Source organism: Triturus cristatus, chromosome 4_1 (assembly GCF_964204655.1).
Source record: "Triturus cristatus chromosome 4_1, aTriCri1.1, whole genome shotgun sequence".
Taxonomy (NCBI): domain Eukaryota; kingdom Metazoa; phylum Chordata; class Amphibia; order Caudata; family Salamandridae; genus Triturus; species Triturus cristatus.
The window spans coordinates 630255042-630273028 of NC_140585.1; the positions used below are offsets into that span (position 1 = coordinate 630255042).

Here is a 17987-nt window from a genome sequence, read left to right on the forward strand (position 1 = left end):
ATATTTGCAACAATTCTGACAAAAAATATTATGTTTGCTTAAAAGCAATGTTCTCTGGCAAACTGCAAAATTTTAATTTTGAAAGTGCAACATGGTTTAAAAAAAAGCTATACACCTCAAGATGTGCTGTATTTATAGGCATATGCATATTAAGAATTATTTTGATACTTAGTGGGATGAGCTGTGTCCACCTAGGTAGTTATTTAGGGAAAAGGAGACATATTGGAAAAGGGAACCAAGCATCTTCCATACTGCATTTTTGTAGCAAACCTATTTACTGGCAGCTTTTGCCATAAAGCATATCTCTTCCAGAGGAACTGAGCTGCTTTGCTGAAAATATCAGATGGAGAAAAAACACCGTTTAGTTTGATTTATTTAGGGTCTTTGCCAATAACAGATTTGTTTTGCCCCTTCAATGGCCTTGCCTGACTCACTCTCAGCAGAGAGCTGACTGGATCCTAACAAGAAAAGACTTGCTTATTTGCTGCTAGAAAAATTCCTGTCAGCTTGAGAAAATACAGAGAAAATATTGTGTATTCTACTCTGACTGTCTGGGGCTGGAATGTTTCTTCAAGGCCTATGAGGCTAATCATGTGGACTTTCATGGTTCATTCTCTGTCCCTTCAGTCTGCTTGCACTGTAGAAATTTTGTAACCAGTGGGCACAGAAGGTCAGAGAGACACAGTAAACTGTGCCTGACTCGTTAGAAGGCAAGCTGTAATTGGAACTTTTTCATCCTACTCTTGTAAGACTTCTCCTTATATTTGGATAGGTAAAAATGACTTTTAGACAAACTGAGTTGATGTAGATGAAGAATAACAAGTTCCTATGGTAATAGAGCCTTATGCACAAGTTACTTAGCTTCGGTAACGATATATCTGTAAGAAACTTTAGTCAGTTAGATTCCTTACCTTAGAATAGATACCCCAGCAATACCAACCCCGGTGATGGGTCTGCGAACCAAGATCACACCAGGAAGTCCTGGAGAACGGAACGCCCAAAGAAGCCGTCTCTCCGGACTTGGCTGTCCAGGCGTCAGGCTGGATCGGGAAAGATTTTTCGTCAGCAGTACCCCTGCGCGTCGGTAGGCGTCGTCTGCGGCTTCGCGTCCGGCGTCAGCGTCGTGATCGCCGGGATGACGTCGTCAGAGTACTTAGACGCCGTCCTCGCTCACTGACGTCAGTTCTGTACATAGCTTTCCGCGCCAGGAACACAGAGTCATGCAAGAAACCGACACTGGTGCCATGAAACTAGGTCCCTGAAAGGGATGACCTTACCCTAGATATCGGTTCGCAGAATGGGGAGGATGGGTGGGGCGGTAAGGAATCTAACTAACTAATGTTTCTTACAGATATATCATTACCGAAGGTAAGTAACTTGTGCATCTGAAAGAAACACGTTCGTTAGATTCCTTACCTTAGAATAGATACCCCAGCAATACCAACCCCGGTGATGGGTCTGCGAACCAAGATCACACCAGGAAGTCCTGGAGAACGGAACGGCCAAAGAAGCCGTCTCTCCGGACATGGCTGTCCAGGCAGTAATGCTTGGCAAACGTGTGCAGCGAGGCCCACGTTGCTGCCTGACAAATGTCCTGCAGAGGGACTCCCCGTCCCAAGGCAGTAGTAGCTGCTGTGGCCCGAGTGGAATGGGCCCTCAGTCCCACAGGAGGATCCTTCTTAGCCAAGGAAAAACAGACCTTAATGCACAAAACGACCCACTGAGAGATGGTTCTCTTGTGCACTGCCCGTCCCTTCTTAGCGCCCACATAGCCAATGAAGAGTTGGCCGTCCACCTGGAACTGTTTTGTGCGATCTAGATAGAAGGAGCGCGCACGTTTTGGGTCCAGATGGTGGAGCCTCTCTTCCTCTTTCGAGGGATGCGGAGGCAGAATGAAGGTGGGTAAGGTAATGGACTGCCCGATGTGAAGGCAGTAACCACCTTAGGAAGAAAAGAAGGGCGAGTCCTCAGAACAACCTTGTCCAGATGGACAGAGAGGAAAGGAGGTTTAGAAGAAAGAGCCTGGAGCTCACTCACTCTTCTGGCAGAGGTGATGGCAACCAGGAAAGCAGTCTTGAGAGTCAGAAGACGAAGAGGACAGTTATGAAGTGGCTCAAAGGGAGCGCACATCAGATAAATTAACACCAGGTTCAAGTCCCACTGAGGCATTACAAAGGGAACAGGAAGAAACATGTGAGTAATGCCTTTCAAGAATCTATAGACAACAGGGGACTTGAAAAGAGAAGGCTGATCAGGAAGCCTCAAGAAGGCTGAAACCTGCTGAAAGATATCCCTTGATGGTGCCCAGAGCAAAGCCCTGCTGGGCCAGGGAAAGAAGAAAGAGGAGAACCTCAGAAAGAGGGGCGGAAAGGGGATCCACAGCCTTTGCTTTGCACCATGCCACAAATTTGTTCCACCTGCAGGCGTATACCGTTTTAGTGGAGGGACGCCTGGCTGCCAGAATGACATCACAGTCTTCAGGAGGCAAGTCAAATGGCATCAACTGCCGCCGCTAAATCCCCACGCATGGAGGTGGAGGCTGGACAGGTTCGGGTGGAGGACTGTCCCCTGCTGCTGCGACAGAAGGTCCTCCTGAAGAGGCAGTCGAATCAGGGGATTGATGGACAGACTGAGTAGCTCGGGATACCAGTATCTTCCTGCCCAATCCGGAGCCACAAGGATGACTCGGGCCCGGTCACGCCTGATCTTTTTCAGCACTCTGGGCAGAAGTGGTATAGGCGGAAAGGCGTATAACAGACCGCAACTCCACTCGCGACGAAAAGCGTCTCCGAGCGAGTGCCGCCTTGGAAATTCCAACGCGCAGAACTGATGACATTGCGCGTTCTCTTCAGTGGCGAATATATCTAAACAAGGCTCTCCCCACTGCCGAAAGAGACCTTGCGCCACGTCCGAGTTCAGACGCCACTCGTGATCCATCATGCACCGGCGGCTGAGTTCGTCCGCCCTGGCATTTCAGAGAGCCCGCCAGGTGTTGAACCACCAGGGTGATGCCCTGATGTTCCAGCCATGTCCAGAGGCGCAGAGCCTCCTGACAAAGGGTCCATGACCCCACCCCGCCCTGTTTGTTGCAATACCACATGGCAGTGGTGTTGTCCGTGAACACCTGCACTACACTTCCCCGGACAGAGGGAATGCCTTCAGTGCAAGCCGGATTGCCCGCAGCTCCAATAGGTTGATATGGAGCCGGGACTCTGCCGGAGACCAGAGGCCTCTGATCTCCACCTCTCCCATGTGGCCCCCCCATCCCAGGAGGGATGCATCCGTCACCACTACGTGCTCCGGTTGGTGTAGGGAGAGGGTTCTGCCACAGTCCCAATCGCGGTTCATAAGCCACCACTGCAACTATCTTGCAGTGCCCTCCGAGATCAGGACGTGGTCGGACAGGTTGCCCTGATGTTGAGCCCACTGGAACTTCAGGTCCCACTGCAGAGCCCGCATCCGCCACCTGGTGTGATGTACCAGTAGGATGCAGGAGGCCATCAGACCCAGCAGCCGTAGGGTCATCCTGACCAAATCTCGGGATAAAGGCTGAAAGATCGGAATCAGAGCCTGAATATCCCAAACCCGCTGTTCGGGAGAATAGACCCGAAACTGCGCCGAGTCCAGAACTGCTCCGATGAAGAGGAGCTTCTGGGAGGGACTCAGATGTGACTTCGGCACGTTGATGGAGAACCCCAGCGAATGCAGGAGGTCGGCCGTGGTCTGCAGGTGGGAGGAGACTGTTCGGGGCGAGCCCGCCTTCAACAACCAGTCGTCGAGATAGGGGAAAACTGGAACCCCTAATCTGTGCAGATGAGCTGCGACCACCGCCATCACTTTTGTGAACACCTGAGGGGCACTGGTGAGGCCAAAGGGCAGCACGGTAAACTCGTAGCCTACCGTGAACCGCAGGTAATGCCGGTGGGCCGGCAGGACGGGGATGTGGAAATAAGCGTCCTGCAAGTCCAACGCTACCATCCAGTCTCCAGGGTCTAGGGCAGCTAGAAACTGAGCTAAAGTCAGCATCTTGAACATCTCCTTCCAGAGGAAGGCGTTGACGCTCCTGAGGTCCAAGATAGGGCATAGGCCCCCTTTGCCCTTCTTGGGAAGCAGAAAGTAGTGGGAGTAACAACCCCGGCCTACTTCTGGGCCAGGAACGTGCTCGATGGCCCCTTGGCCAAGAGGGCCGTAACTTCCTCCAGCAGAAGTTGCAAGTGATCCCCCGACATGTGGTGGTAATGCAGTGGCATGGCTGGAGGGGTCGCCTCGAAGGGGAGGGAGTAGCCCTTTTGGACAATTTGCAGCACCCACCTGTCCGAAGTGATGGTATGCCAGTGGAGGAGGTGATGGCGAACTCTGCCTCCCACTGGCGTGGAATGGGCCTGAAAGCTCGGACTAGAAAGGCTTTGAGGCAGATGCTGCGGGAGCGGATGTGGACTGACCAGCTCTCTGTCCGCCTGCTCCGCCACGGCGGACTCCACGCCCGCGACCGCGTTGAGGTGGTTCTGCGGCCTGTGGCTGGACGAACGTGTGGGAGCGCCCCTTCCTTGGCCAGGAAAGGGGCAAAAAGCAGAAGTTTGCTGGCGCTGGGCCGACAGACCCAAGGACTTGGCGCTCCACCACGCTATCTGCTTTGTCGCCAAAAAGGCGACAGCCATCAAAGGGCATGTCCATGAGAGTGCACTGAACATCCCCTGAAAAGTTTGTGGACCTCAGCCAGGCGTGACGGCGAATCGCCACCGTTGTTGCAATCGCTCTACCTAGCGAGTCCGTGGTGTCAAGTCCAATGGAGTACCGTGCTGCATCATGCCCCTCAGCAAGAGCCTGGGCGAGCCCTGTCCTGGCCTGCTCTGGACACTGGGGCAGCACGTCCACCACCGTATCCCACAGAGAGTGGGTGTAACGGTCCAAAAGGTAACCCACGACTGAGGGAGGAAAAATGTTTCTTGCCAAACTGTTCCATCCTTTTGGATTCCCGGTCCGGAGGAGCGGACGGGAGGGCGGTTTAGGACGTGGAGGCCTAGATAACCAGACTCTCAGGGGTGGGGTGTACAGACAGAAATCTGGGGTCGCCCGGAGCTGGGCGGTGGCACCGGGCCACGTTCCGATCCACAGGAGAGACTGTGGAGGGCTTGGACCAAGTGCCCATCAGAACGTCGTGAGGGCTTCATTAAACTGCAGCAGAGGCTCCGAAGAGCTTACTGGCAGTTGAAGCACCTCAGTGAGGAGGTTAGTCCTCATGGCTGCTGCAGGGAGCTCCAGGCGCAAGGCCTGGGCCGCCCTGTGCAGCACCACAGCATAAGAAGCACCCTCCTCCACAGCCACAGAAGGAGAGATGAAACCAGTGTCAGGCGAAGTGTCGAGACCACTGGCGTCCCCCAGCTCATCTGCCTAGTCCTGACTTAACTGGCACTGCTGTGCCAGAGGGTCCTCAGACCCCTCCCAGTCCTCCCCTTCATCCATGTCCTGATAAACAGGCAGAAATGACGGAGCCGGGTCATAGGCGAAAGACTCACCGATCGACGCCGGAGACGGCGCCGCTCCGACGCCAGACCCGGACCGGGGCTAAAACCAGGGACGGCGTCATCCGAGGACGGTGCCGTGAGCGACACCATGGGGTGTCAGCGCCAGCGGAGGAGTCGTGAGGTCAACTGGTGTCGACCGGGATCCAGGACTGGATCCCACGGGGGCCTGCGGCGTTGGGACTGAAGTCGACTACGGCGCTGGGGCCGAAGCCGTTGGCTCGCTAGGACCCCCAGTCGGACCTGAGGGGCCTGGAGGCGTGCCGGCATGCCTCGATGGCGGGAAGAGAGTCCTCATGGCAATGAGGAAGTCTTGAATCTCGCCTGGAGTCGCATGAAGCCCAGGGACCGGAGGGTGTGGGGCTGGATGCAACTCCTGCGGCAACCCGAACCCTCGGCCGAGTCGCGCGACCGGTGAGGGGAGTCAGAAGAGCGATGTCACTTCTTGGACTTCTTGGACTTCTTTTTGCCATGACTTACCTGAGTGCGAGGATTTGGATCCCGACGAGCATTGATGACAGCGGCTCCGCGACCAGTCCCTCGACTTCTTACTCGACCGGGACCTCAAGCGGCGCGGAGCTGACTGCCAGATCTCGAGGAGCTTACGGGAGCGCTTCCGCCTAGCATCCGACGTCAAGGCCCGGCAGTCGGGGCACGACTTGTCATCGTGGTAGGCCCCAAGACAGTAGAGACACTGACGGTGGGGGTCGGTAACCGACATCAGTCGGTGACAGACATCACACAGCTTGAACCCGGGCAACCCTACCGGCACCAGGAGTCGAAGTCGGCTTGAAAAAGATAGACAAAATGTCCAAAAAGTTAGTCAAAAAATGACTAAGGGTACGCTCTTCCCGGATCTGCGCTTACTGGCGCGGAAAAAAGAACTGACGTCAGCGCGCGAGGGCGGCGTCCAAGTACTCCGACGACGTCATCCCGGCGATCACGACGACAGACGCGGAGCCGCAGACGACACCTACTGACTCGCAGGGGTACTGCTGACGAAAAATCTTTCCGGATCCAGCCTGACGCCTGGGGATATTCTAAGGTAAGGAATCTAACTAACGTGTTTCTTTCAGATTGGATTGACTGGAGCTAGAACGGTGGGGAATGTTGCTGCAACAAGAAACTGTGGGCAGGTGTGTAAGAAATCTGTGCTTATTATATTGATATATTTGTCAATGTTCCTTTTATTAAAAACACTTATTACTCAAAGTTTCTTTGGGCCATTGGTTTTTTTCGGTGCCAAACCGTTTGCGGCTGATTTTGAAACAAATTTAGCAATGTTTTCCTCCATTAGGAAAACTGAATTTCTACTACCAAGGTATTTTAGGGTTTTTATTTCCCCAACTACTTTGGCAGTTTGTCAGTCATCTGTACCACACACATTTCTCCCAAGAAAGCTTTGCAGTTTGACCCAGATATTAGGATGTATTTTTCTTAATAGTTGCCAGAGTGTGTAGTATTTGTGAGAGATTGGTAACAGCTCACATCAAAATAGTGACCTCTCATCCCCCCTACCATGGCAACTTTGCTTCCTAAATTAGCTTAATTCTAGATTTGATATTTTCCAGGGAACAACATGTAATCCTGATATGTTATGAATATTTGCGACTGAGGCAACTCTGGAACTAAAGACAAATTAGAATTTTTGAAATATATAGTATCTGCTTTTAATGAACCCCGGCATCCATCCACATCCAGCGAGACAATTGTCTGTGCAGTAACTACAGTCCATAACTTACTAATAGAGAGATGTGTAGTTTCATCCAAACTTGCTATAGTTCACTTATTTTGTGCCAGATAATATCTGAAACCACTTGGTGCTAAGCCAGGGGGCATGACATAAAATCAGGCTAATTTACATTAATACAGGCTGTTCTAAAAGCTTAAGCAATGCATTTTTAAACAGCATGACATGCTTGTTTTTGAGACCTGGTCCACAGGTCTCATTTCCCATAAGATAGAAAACATGTATAGAGTTCCAAAATGAAACAAATCAGGTGAAACACTATGAACAAATGGAACTCTTCACCTTGTTGGCTCACATTTGCCTGAGCAGAAAGATAAGCCTTACGGGCAATATGTTTGAAGTAACCTGTGAACATACTGACCTAATACCAAATATAAATACTAACTTACAAATCTAGAAAAAAGAAAAATGTTTGAATTTAACAGTGTGGAAAAAACATCTTTGTTTTGATTTACCCTCAATGTTTGCTCTATCTGTATTGCTGGTATTGGTGCTCTGTGCATTTTACCCATTTTAAACAGGAATAAATTGACAGTGCTTATCCCTGATTGACACATTCAACTTGCCTAAACGTCCCTAGTATACAGTTTACAAAATGCACCTATGGCTTTGAAGAATAAACTGTACCATCACAGTAAAAAAAACTGCAAGAGCTAGATGAGAACTGAGGAAGGATTAGCAGAGAGGAGAGAAATTAGTTTACTCACCTCTGGACTGCACCACCTGTTGTGTCACCAACAGAGTGTGCCTGTAAAACATGGCTTAAAGCCTACCATGTAAAGTCCGATAGCCGCAGCCTAAAACCCGGCTGTCAAACCTGTCAAAATAGCCCTTTCTCACAGGCATGAAACCCTGTGTTTTAACATTAATATGTTACTCCTAAATACAGCTTGTTGCCCACAAGTTGTCTTACTGAGATTTAAAATTGGAACAAATGCGAAATTCTAATTGGCATGAAAGCTATTATAACTGGCAAGAGTGTAGCTGAAGCCTAGAAATGATCAAGGTACAAATTATAATCTTTGGTCTAACTTTTGACAAGAAACAGCTAAAATATTAATTCAAAGTCTATTGTTCATATTGGTGAAGCTAGATTTTTAACAGATAATTAGGAAAAGTAACTTTTAGAAAATTACTCTTCCCCTGCCTGAAGCTTCTGGAGGCTAATGTGCATTTGCCTACCAACAAACTGGAGAAAACTTCATTGACTAAGATCAAATTTTTAAGTGAAATAAACAGCCATAAATAGCAACGTAAGATAGGAATGGGTAAATAGATTAGGGCAAAGAATGCTCAGAACCAAATAAAACACTAAGACACATTCAGAAACCGCTTTAGGCTTGCACCAAGAAACAATATGGCTCTTGCAAGTCTTGCATGATGCCCACCGTTACCAAGAAGTTTGAATATGTGGGTAAAACATTTGATTTCTCACATCACTCTAATTGTAACAGTACCAATGCAATTAATGTCATACTTTTGTTCCTGTATCCTGCCGTATGTTGGCCAGACAAAGCAGAGAGTAAAACAAAGGATTCTACAACACTCCAGCTGCATCAGGCGTATGACTCCTCAATCCTCAATAGTGGAACATTTCACAAAGAAAAAGCATAAACCAGAAGAACTACAGTGGCTGTTCCGGAACAGGTACATCATAATCCATGTGGCGAGGACATTGGCATGATCCTGGATGTGTTGGAATATAAGTGGATGCACCGATTTAACTCAGTAAACAATGGACTGAAGGAACATGAGGAGATAGGTACAAAAGTGGGTCTTTCAGAAATGGCTGACAAATATCTTTGTCTATATGTACATGTGTACAATTACACATTCATGGTTATCTCATTAGGAGGATATGTTTTGTGAAACCCTTTTTAAATTATCTTTTTTTGGATATGCACATAGAGCTGAAGTCCTATATTATTTCATTCATGCTCATTAGAGGAAACACTGTCGTCTTCACTCTTACTTTTTTTTTACAGACTTAAATTACACCCATTTCAAATGACACAAATCCAATTATTTTTTATTTTATGCAGACTGCTCGTTTTAAAGAGTTATTGGTTCACTGTACCAGCCTGTCCTTGTCTTCCTTGACTTTACTCACCCAAGTGTTTGAAAGCAATGAGGCCAGTGATGATACTTTGTATCATGGTGTGCATGCTGACATGAGGCTTCTGCCGGTGTTCAAGTAACTCGCCTGCACAGTAGCTCCATTTCATTTTGAATGACTTTGAGAATGGTAAGCATTGTTTTTCCATCTCTGGTGGTTCCTTCACAAAAATGTATTTACAATCTCTGATGGTTCCTTTAAACAAATTGTTCATTTCTTGACTAGTTATTTTTCATTCCACAGGGTACATTGGGAGATTAAAAGCTCCAATACTACTAGCCATGTAATGGTGAGTTTATTAACCAACTGACTATTGAATTCTATGCATATTCAATTAGCTTCAATATTTTTTGCACCGTCTATTTTCAGGGTACCTTTGTGATGTACACTTGCAATTCATAATAAATACATATATCTGGTAGTGATGAGTACACATTTTCTCTCCCACTAGTTTTTAGCAGAAGGGTTTGAGACTGATTATGGTGATGCTTGGGTCCTTTGATTTTTTTGGATCAGCCATCATATCATTTGTGATGATATGTTGTAAAACCCGAGTTAGGTGAGATTTGGGTATAAAATACTTAGATTCATATTTGGTCTACTCAAACCTATGTAATCGACTCATAATAGATTTTGTGGTTTTCACTGTAAAGGTTTCATCTGTGATTTTTGTCCCGATGAAGTTCCGGTTTTCTTGAATAATGCTTGCTTGGCAGTTTGAAACGTCAAAATGTTTGTTAATTTAATGTGCTTAGATGTGTTAGATAATGTTCGAGGAAATGATCAAAAACTCTAAGACTTTAGCTTTGGATTTGAATGTATATTAGTTCCACCAAGAATGATTGATTGATTGTCATCGTTTCTATTTTTTCTGTGTTTTGTAACAATACATCACATTGCACCTAAGCACTATGCGGTATCAGTTAATAAGTAAATTTGAGCACCTATAAAAATGTATTGTACCATGTGAAATTTTAATATATATTTCATCATAAGAAAACTTCTGAATCGGCAAGGTTGTAATCTTTCATTCAATTGAATTGGGAGGGTACCTATATGAACTCTGGTCATTGGGCAGAACATTTGCTTTCCAAGTGAATCAAACAGAATCATTCTTGTTTACACTTTATATGATGCCCAAATTCTGAGGAATACAGGGTTGCCCCAGTGCACATTTGATGTCAAGGATCAAGGCAGCTATTTTTTGAGTTGTAACTTTTCTGAAATGTGGCATATCCCTTCATATCAGACTATTTGTGTTGTGAAGAAAATTATAAAAATAAAGTTATATGTAGCTGATATGTGGTTTTTATCTGTGTATATGCTTATGAGACATTAAGAAAACCAAAACTGAGTTATCTGCAGTGCTATCATAGTAGTGTGTGTATCGCAAATTATGGTAATTTAGTCCTTTAAATATGCTTCTTAAACTTTTGCAAACTATATATTATAATGCTTAAAAGAGCAGCTTCAGCACAATCTGGTGTCAGGTGGAAACCCTTTTCTCCTGTCCAAAATACCTTAAAGGAACTTGCCAGACTATTCTCTTCATAGACAATACACTTGACATCCATCTGATAGGGCCCCTTTACCCATGCTTACGTAGTCAACAGACTCTCCAGCCATATTCCTGTTCAACTCCCTCACCTGCCTTCTCTTAGGCAAAATATCCTAACCTTACAGATGAAATAAACTCACCTTTGCCCAAACTCTGGAGCCAATGGCAATACAGTTTACCATACCTGTGTATAGCAGCAAATCCAGTTGTTGGCTGACATTGACAACAGTAGATTAACAGATATCACCAGTGAATGTATTTGACAACTATTTCTAGGACACAAACCTTCACAACACTGCATTTTATTTATCATACCTGAAGCCCTTCCCTTACAGCTTCCAAAAGATAAGGAACCACAGAGTAGTTCCAGAGGTCTGTAAACCATATTCTTGAGCCATCCACATCCATTGGACAGGAAAGAAAGAGTCTTGGTCCTTAAAATAAAAACATGATAGCATCCTTAGTATAATTATGGTTTCTTGACACCTCTACTGCAAATGTAAATGTAGTTTATTTAGACAAATTAGTCAGCTAAACCTGTGGAACAAAATGAATACATTTAGCTTATGCAAACCTATAAAGCTGGCCTATTTAAAAGACTGATAGTTGATATTTACATTTATTAAATTAAGGCCATATTCTGACCACCACATCATATTTACCCAAACATTTATAGCAGATGGATGAGACATTGTATCATTTTTTTTAAACAACAGTTTTAAAATCCCATGCAGTTATCTGAAAAAATAATAAACAATCCACAAAGTGCATTACACAATTACAATGTATAGAACAAATGCGATTTCCATCACTTTATTATCCTGTTCGCTAGAGATAATGACGAGAACAGTGGAATACATCATACACAGAATTTTAATTCTGATCTCTAAAAGTAATCAAGCACACAATACATACACACGACTGAATTGTCATTCTCTAAAGCTGGAAGACTTAGTGTAATTGAGGATGTATTCTTTAGTAATTGAAAGTTGCAGTGCAAGTTTCCCTTTACACTTGTTTTAAGGGAGGGCCATCTCATTATGTTACTTTGCTCCATTTATAGTGCATCTCTAATTTGATTTACAGTTTTCCCCAATAGTCAGGCCCACTACAGCTCTCGTCGTTGAGTCACTTTCCAGAATAATTGGGAGAATTTTGCAGGGTTATTACTAGATAGGAAAGCATCTTAGTGAGTGAGCCCCCACTAACTCAGTGCAAGAAGTCAATTTAAATTCATGCTGAATGGCTTGGACTACTGCAATATGTGAGAACTCTAACAGACACTTTAACATTTGACTTTTAGCTTTGGACCAAGAAGTTCTTGGGTCGCGGTTTACAACTTCGGCCCCATACAGTGCTAGTGGTCATATTTTTCCTTTATATGCTGCTAGTAGTGGGGTCATAAAATATCCTACATCGGTAAAGTTAATTTTAACTACTGAGCCACACAGATTCATTAATCAAATTTTAAAGCCATCGAAGTTGATTGACCAACCTAGATTATGTCAAAAGATCAGCCCAAATATCTATATGACTTTGTCTCACCCTAGATACCGTGAAAGTTGAAATTTATTTTCCATAAAAATCATCATTTTTCTCCACAGCTACTACCAAATTGGCATTATTTGTGAAGAAACTCCAACGTCCATTGTAGATGGTGGCTGTATAGTTCATAAGGATTAGGTAATCTTATAGGCTGAAAAATATTGAATAATGACAAAGAATGCCACAGGGTACCGCAAGGTCCCATCGCTGGGGGGACACAGAAGAAAAATTCCCAATACTGGGAGGTCTAGAGAATACACTCTCCAACATATACTGTCAACACAACATAAGTATCTCTAGCCTGCAAACGAAGAGGAACTCTACCTCTTCAGGTTTTCTTTTGATTAGCACGTTTGGAAAAAATCATTTTTGTATGACTCTCACTTACCCTAATAGTGACATGCTCCATCATCGGGTCCACCTCAGCCCCTAAAGCTGAGGTGGGCTCAACCATATTCTACTGCGCACTTATGAGAACCTACCAGTGAGTCTGAAGAAAAAGATAAAAATTCCCGTCAAGGGTCAAATATATATTTTTATTAGTGACCCTCAGTAGAATCGTTAAAAATAGCAAAAGGAGGGATATCTAGGTATTATGAGCCTATGACACTCGCTGATTTGGTCAACATGTTTCAGCCCTGTCACTGGCCTGCATGAGGTCCTGGGCTTTCATCAGGATTTATGGACTTTTATGTGCGCCAGATTATATGCACTGAATAGCTACTTTATGTGGAAATCACATGCAGTATTGGTGTTTGGATAGAACTTTGCTGAAAAGTGGGGAATAACTATCAGTTTCGCACAGGAATAATTTGGACCATGAAATTTCCCTCCTTTTTTTCTACTTAGGTCTGTATGTTAAGATTTGTATGTTATGTTTACTTTTCCTGGGACTGGTGGTGAAATTCATTAAACAGGTTTGGACATCGATTTTCAGTGGGTGATTACTTGCTTATTCCACTTGTTTAGTCTTGCTTTTAACTGTAACTACTTTAGCTGGAAAAGGCACAGATATGGAGGAAGAAGCAGCATTTATGAGAAACGTTTGTATAACTGGGGTAATGTTTTAAAATTATTTTTGACTGGTTCACCATTTTACTTAGCTTACAGTTGGGAATATAGGCTTGTAGAACTGGCCTCTCTTTTTGATTATCATTGACTGTCATGAGATGTATACTGATGGTGCACAGGGATTAGCAACAGAGGCAGGGCTAGACAGTTACTGTTCCTTTCTGCTGCTGGTGGTGCTGTCAGGTCATTGGTCGTCTCAATGACTGATCTTAACAGAGATGGTAGACAGCCATTATGTCGATTTGCCTGCTTCGTAAGATCTTCAAGTGGATTACCACCGAATGCTGGAAAATGGTCAGCCGTCCGCTCGTCAGCAGCAGACTCGACTACGGCAATGCACTCTATGCCAGCACCACTCCAAAAGAAACTGCATAATGTCCAGAACACCTCAGCCAGACTCATCCTGAACATCCCATGACACAACACCATCACCAGCAACCTGAGAGACCTACACTGGCTACCTGTCAAAAAACAATCACCTTTTAGCTCCTCATGCATGCCTACAAAGCCCTTCACAATGCCAGACCAGCATACCTCAATCACTGCCTCTCAATCTACACTCCTACCAGATATCTCTGCTCCGCCCAAATGGCCCTGGCCACCATCCCATGGATCCCCAAGACCACGGCTGGAGGAAGATCTTTCACCTACTACTTTGAAGACCTGGAACTCCCTGTCACTGCACCTCAGGCAATCACCATAACTGCTGCATTTCAGGAAGGACCTCAAGACCTGGCTCTTCAACTGAATCAGAGACACCCCCCCTTAGCGCCTTGAGTCTCTCACGGGTAAGTAGTTGCGCTTTACAAGACTACTGATTGATTTATTGATTGATTGCATAGTGCACTAATCACCCATGAGGGTATCCAGGCACTTGAGCAGGTGTGTAGGTGTGTGGTCTCTGCAGTTGTTTGAAAAGCCAGGTCTTCTTGCTTCTTGCAGAACTACAGAAATGAGGAGAAAGCTCTTATGTATTGTGGGAGGTCATTACATGTTTTGCTTCTGATGTAGGTGAGCCAGTAACCTCCTACTTTTGTGAATGTGGGGGGGAGTGTGAGTGAGAAAGAGGCTGAGCATAAGATTCTGGTAGGCTGGTGAAAGTGTATGCTGCTGTTCAGGCATGTTGGCCCAGTGTTGTGCAGGTTGTGTGTGTGTGTGACGATTTGTAATTGCCTGCGTTTGTGAACCGGGGAGCCAGTGGAGTTCTCTGAGGAGCGGTGTGATACGGGTGCAGCATGGGTGGTTGAGTGTCTCTCTCTTGTGGTGGCGTTCTGGATTGTCTGAAATCTGTGTAGGAGCTGCTTGGAGATTCCAGCATAGAATGTGTTGCCGTAGTTGAGTCTACTTGTGATGAGTGCTTGCATGATGGTGCTTCTGTTTAGTGGCAGCTATTTGAAGATCTTTCTTAGAGTGCAGAGGATGAGGAAGTCGGCAGCGCTCACTGAGCTGACTTGTGCCGTCATCTTGATCTTGTCGTCCAGGATGATCCCGAGATTTCTGCTTTGGTCAGTGGGTGTTGGCCCTAGCACCAGGTGGCATCCCACGGGGAGGTCCTGTTTCTGAAGACCAGTACTTCCATCTTGTCATAGTTGAGTTTCAACTGTTGGTTCTCATCCATTCTGCTACCATTGTCATGCAATTGGTGAAGCTGGCTCTAGAGGTAGATGTCTTGTCCGTCAGGAAGAGGGTGAGCTGGGTGTCATCAGCTTAGGAGATGAGAGTGAGGCCTTGGGATTGGATGATATTGGTGAATGAAGTCATCTAGACATTGAACAGGGTATGGCTGAGAGATGATCCCTGGGGAACTCAGGCTCTTGGTCTCCAATGTGAGGGGTGGCAGGCTGAGTTTTTGGATTCTTTCTGTGAAGAAGGAACAGTTCCAGTTGAGGGCAGATCCTTCAGAGCCAAGCTAGAATAGTTTTCCGATTAGTGCATTGTGGGAGACCGTGCTGAATGCCGTGGAGAGGTTGAGCAGGCTAAAGGTCCCTGCTTCTCCTCGGTTCAGGAGTGGCTGTGATGAGTGCTGCTTTGGTGCTTTGTTTCTTTCTGAATCCTGATTGAGTGTTGCCCAGGAGATGGTGCTGTTTGAGGTGAATTGAGAGTTGCTTGTTGATGGCCTTCCATGTGATTTTGGCTGGGTAGTGGATAAGGGAGATAGGACAGAAGTTCCTCAGTTGGTTTGGGTCGGCTGAAGACTTCCTGAGGACACTGTTGACCGCTGCATGCTCTCAGTCTTCAGGGAATGAGGCAGGTGTGATGATGATGTGGGTGAGGGCAGTGACGATGGGTGATGCGCCAAGGTAGAAACATTGGTGAGGGTATGTGGCATGCAGCATGGTGATGGCATAATCGTCGCTGTATCTTCTCTGGTGACAGTTTCTATTCAGTCAGGAGGCTATCTTCGTTGGTGCTGGGCAGGTTTACTTTGAGATCGCTGAGGTCTGGTTGGTGCACAAAGCTGGTGTAGACGTTTGCGATTTTGCTGTAGAAGAAGTTGGATAGGTCATCACAAAGTTTTTAAAATGAGGTGATGCTGTTGACAGAGAATGATGGTGTGGTGAAGTTCTTGACAATCAAGAAGATTTACTTGTAGCGGTTGGAGCTCCCTTAGATGTGTTCAACTAGCGCTCTTTTCTTGGTGCCTACTCCTGGCTCGTGAAGGTGGTCATGTTATGCAGTTTTGTAGCCCGCTGGGATTACCATGGCGATGACGGGTGCCAATGTGGCGTTAAGTTAGGTTTCCGTCACAAAGAGGAAGTCTGGTGCTTCACTGCTCAGCAGGTCCCATATTCCTGTCACGTGTTTGCTGAGAGATTGTGTGTTGACAAACAAGCTAGTGCGTGAGTGTTGGGGTGTGGGTTTGCTTTAACATTTGGTGTAAGGTGGAGGTGTTGCTGGTGCTTCAGTGAAGTGTATGGGTAAGTTGCTGCAGATGAACTGGCAGTGAGTGGAGGTGAAGGCTCCTACAGTGGTATGTGGTGCGGCAGCAGCAGGAGGTGATATATCTTGGGTTGAACAATTGAAAGATTACAGTGGACAGAAGAAGAGAGTACAAGGAGGAGGGTGGGGGCCTCGCTTCTGCCCCTCCCCCCCCCCCCCCCTTTGATCCGAAAGGGCCTTGACTGGTCAGAGGACCAGTCACAGGTAAGTGGGGGCTGGGCTTAGGCAGATGTTGACCAGACATTATTCAGAGGTGAGCTCTTTCAGCTTGCACATCCACAATTGCTGTTTCTGCTTACAACTACCAGAGCTTTACTTTCCTCTGTAAAGTGCACTGCATTAATCAAAGTATGTCTAACATTGAGGACGCTGATGAGGGACCAATATTCAGGCTTGATTTGAGACTTGGGGTGTCAATATGATTAAATTCTACATGAGAATTCGCATCTGCAGATCTTACATGAGATGCAGAGGGGGAAGCTCATCACCCTAGCAGAGTGTTACTGCACAGCCTCTCATTGGAAAACGTTGGTTGAAAATGACCCTTTTTGAGTGATATCCCCCCAAGAATATTTCCTTCTTTTGCTGAACCTATGCTTTTTGGCCATAGGACTATGCATACTTTACCTCTGCTACCCAGTTTGAAAATGCGTGTGTTCTCCCATTAAAACATTGTAAAAGTTTCATATACCGAATTGGCACATTATTATGCTTGTTAGTGTCTAGTATATGGTATCAGTTGTATTCACCGCCACCAAATTAAATGCTACTAGTAGATTACAAGACCTATTGTGCCACCCACTCAAGTAGCCCTGTAAAACATGTCTCCAAGCTGGCCATTGCAGGATGGGGGTGCAGCTTTAAACTGCCCATTTCGACCTTGCAAAATAAAAAAAAAATATTTTGCCAGGCCTAAACCTTTTTTTAAATACTTATAAGGCACTCCTAAGGTGGGCTATATACACCCATCGGTCAGGGTGCATATTATTTAAATGTAGGACATGTATATTTAATGGTTTACATGTCCTGGCAGTGAAAGAAGTACAAAGTCATTTTCACTGTGGCAAGTCTGGCTAGGTTAACACTGGTTTACACTACTAGATTTAATACATTCTAGATTCATTTGTTGAATAGCTAGAAAAATATTTCAAGGACTCACTTAACAGCAATTTAAAATCCAGCATAATGGTCAAGTCAGATTTTACATTACTATTTTGGAAATCACACTTTTAGAAAGTTGTTGTTTTCCTGTCTAAACCAAAAGACTTTCCTGGCAGTGTCCAGCTGTCTGTCACCTGATCCCTTATAGCTTCCTTGAGGCAAGATATTTATTGGCCCTAGACAGTGGATAAAAGGCTCTGGGTCTGAGGAGAGGGTCTTCTTCCATGACAGAATGGTATGGGGCATGTCTAGCTCCTTCCTGAGCTTCACAAGATGCCTACTGGCAGCTAAAGCTCACATCTAGGCTTGCCCCATTCTGTCTCT

The 17987-nt window shown here is 45.7% G+C and overlaps 1 protein-coding gene across 3 annotated transcripts in view; it reads right to left on the minus strand.

The window, feature by feature from the left end:
- NAV3 (neuron navigator 3) overlaps window positions 1–17987 on the minus strand; it is a 1112283-nt gene that overhangs the window by 36871 nt on the left and 1057425 nt on the right. For all 3 annotated transcript variants that reach the window (XM_085653004.1, XM_085653005.1, XM_085653006.1), the window contains one exon: window positions 11262–11380. In XM_085653004.1, the coding sequence (XP_085509130.1) occupies window positions 11262–11380 (119 nt within the window). The remainder of the gene's footprint in view (window positions 1–11261; window positions 11381–17987) is intronic.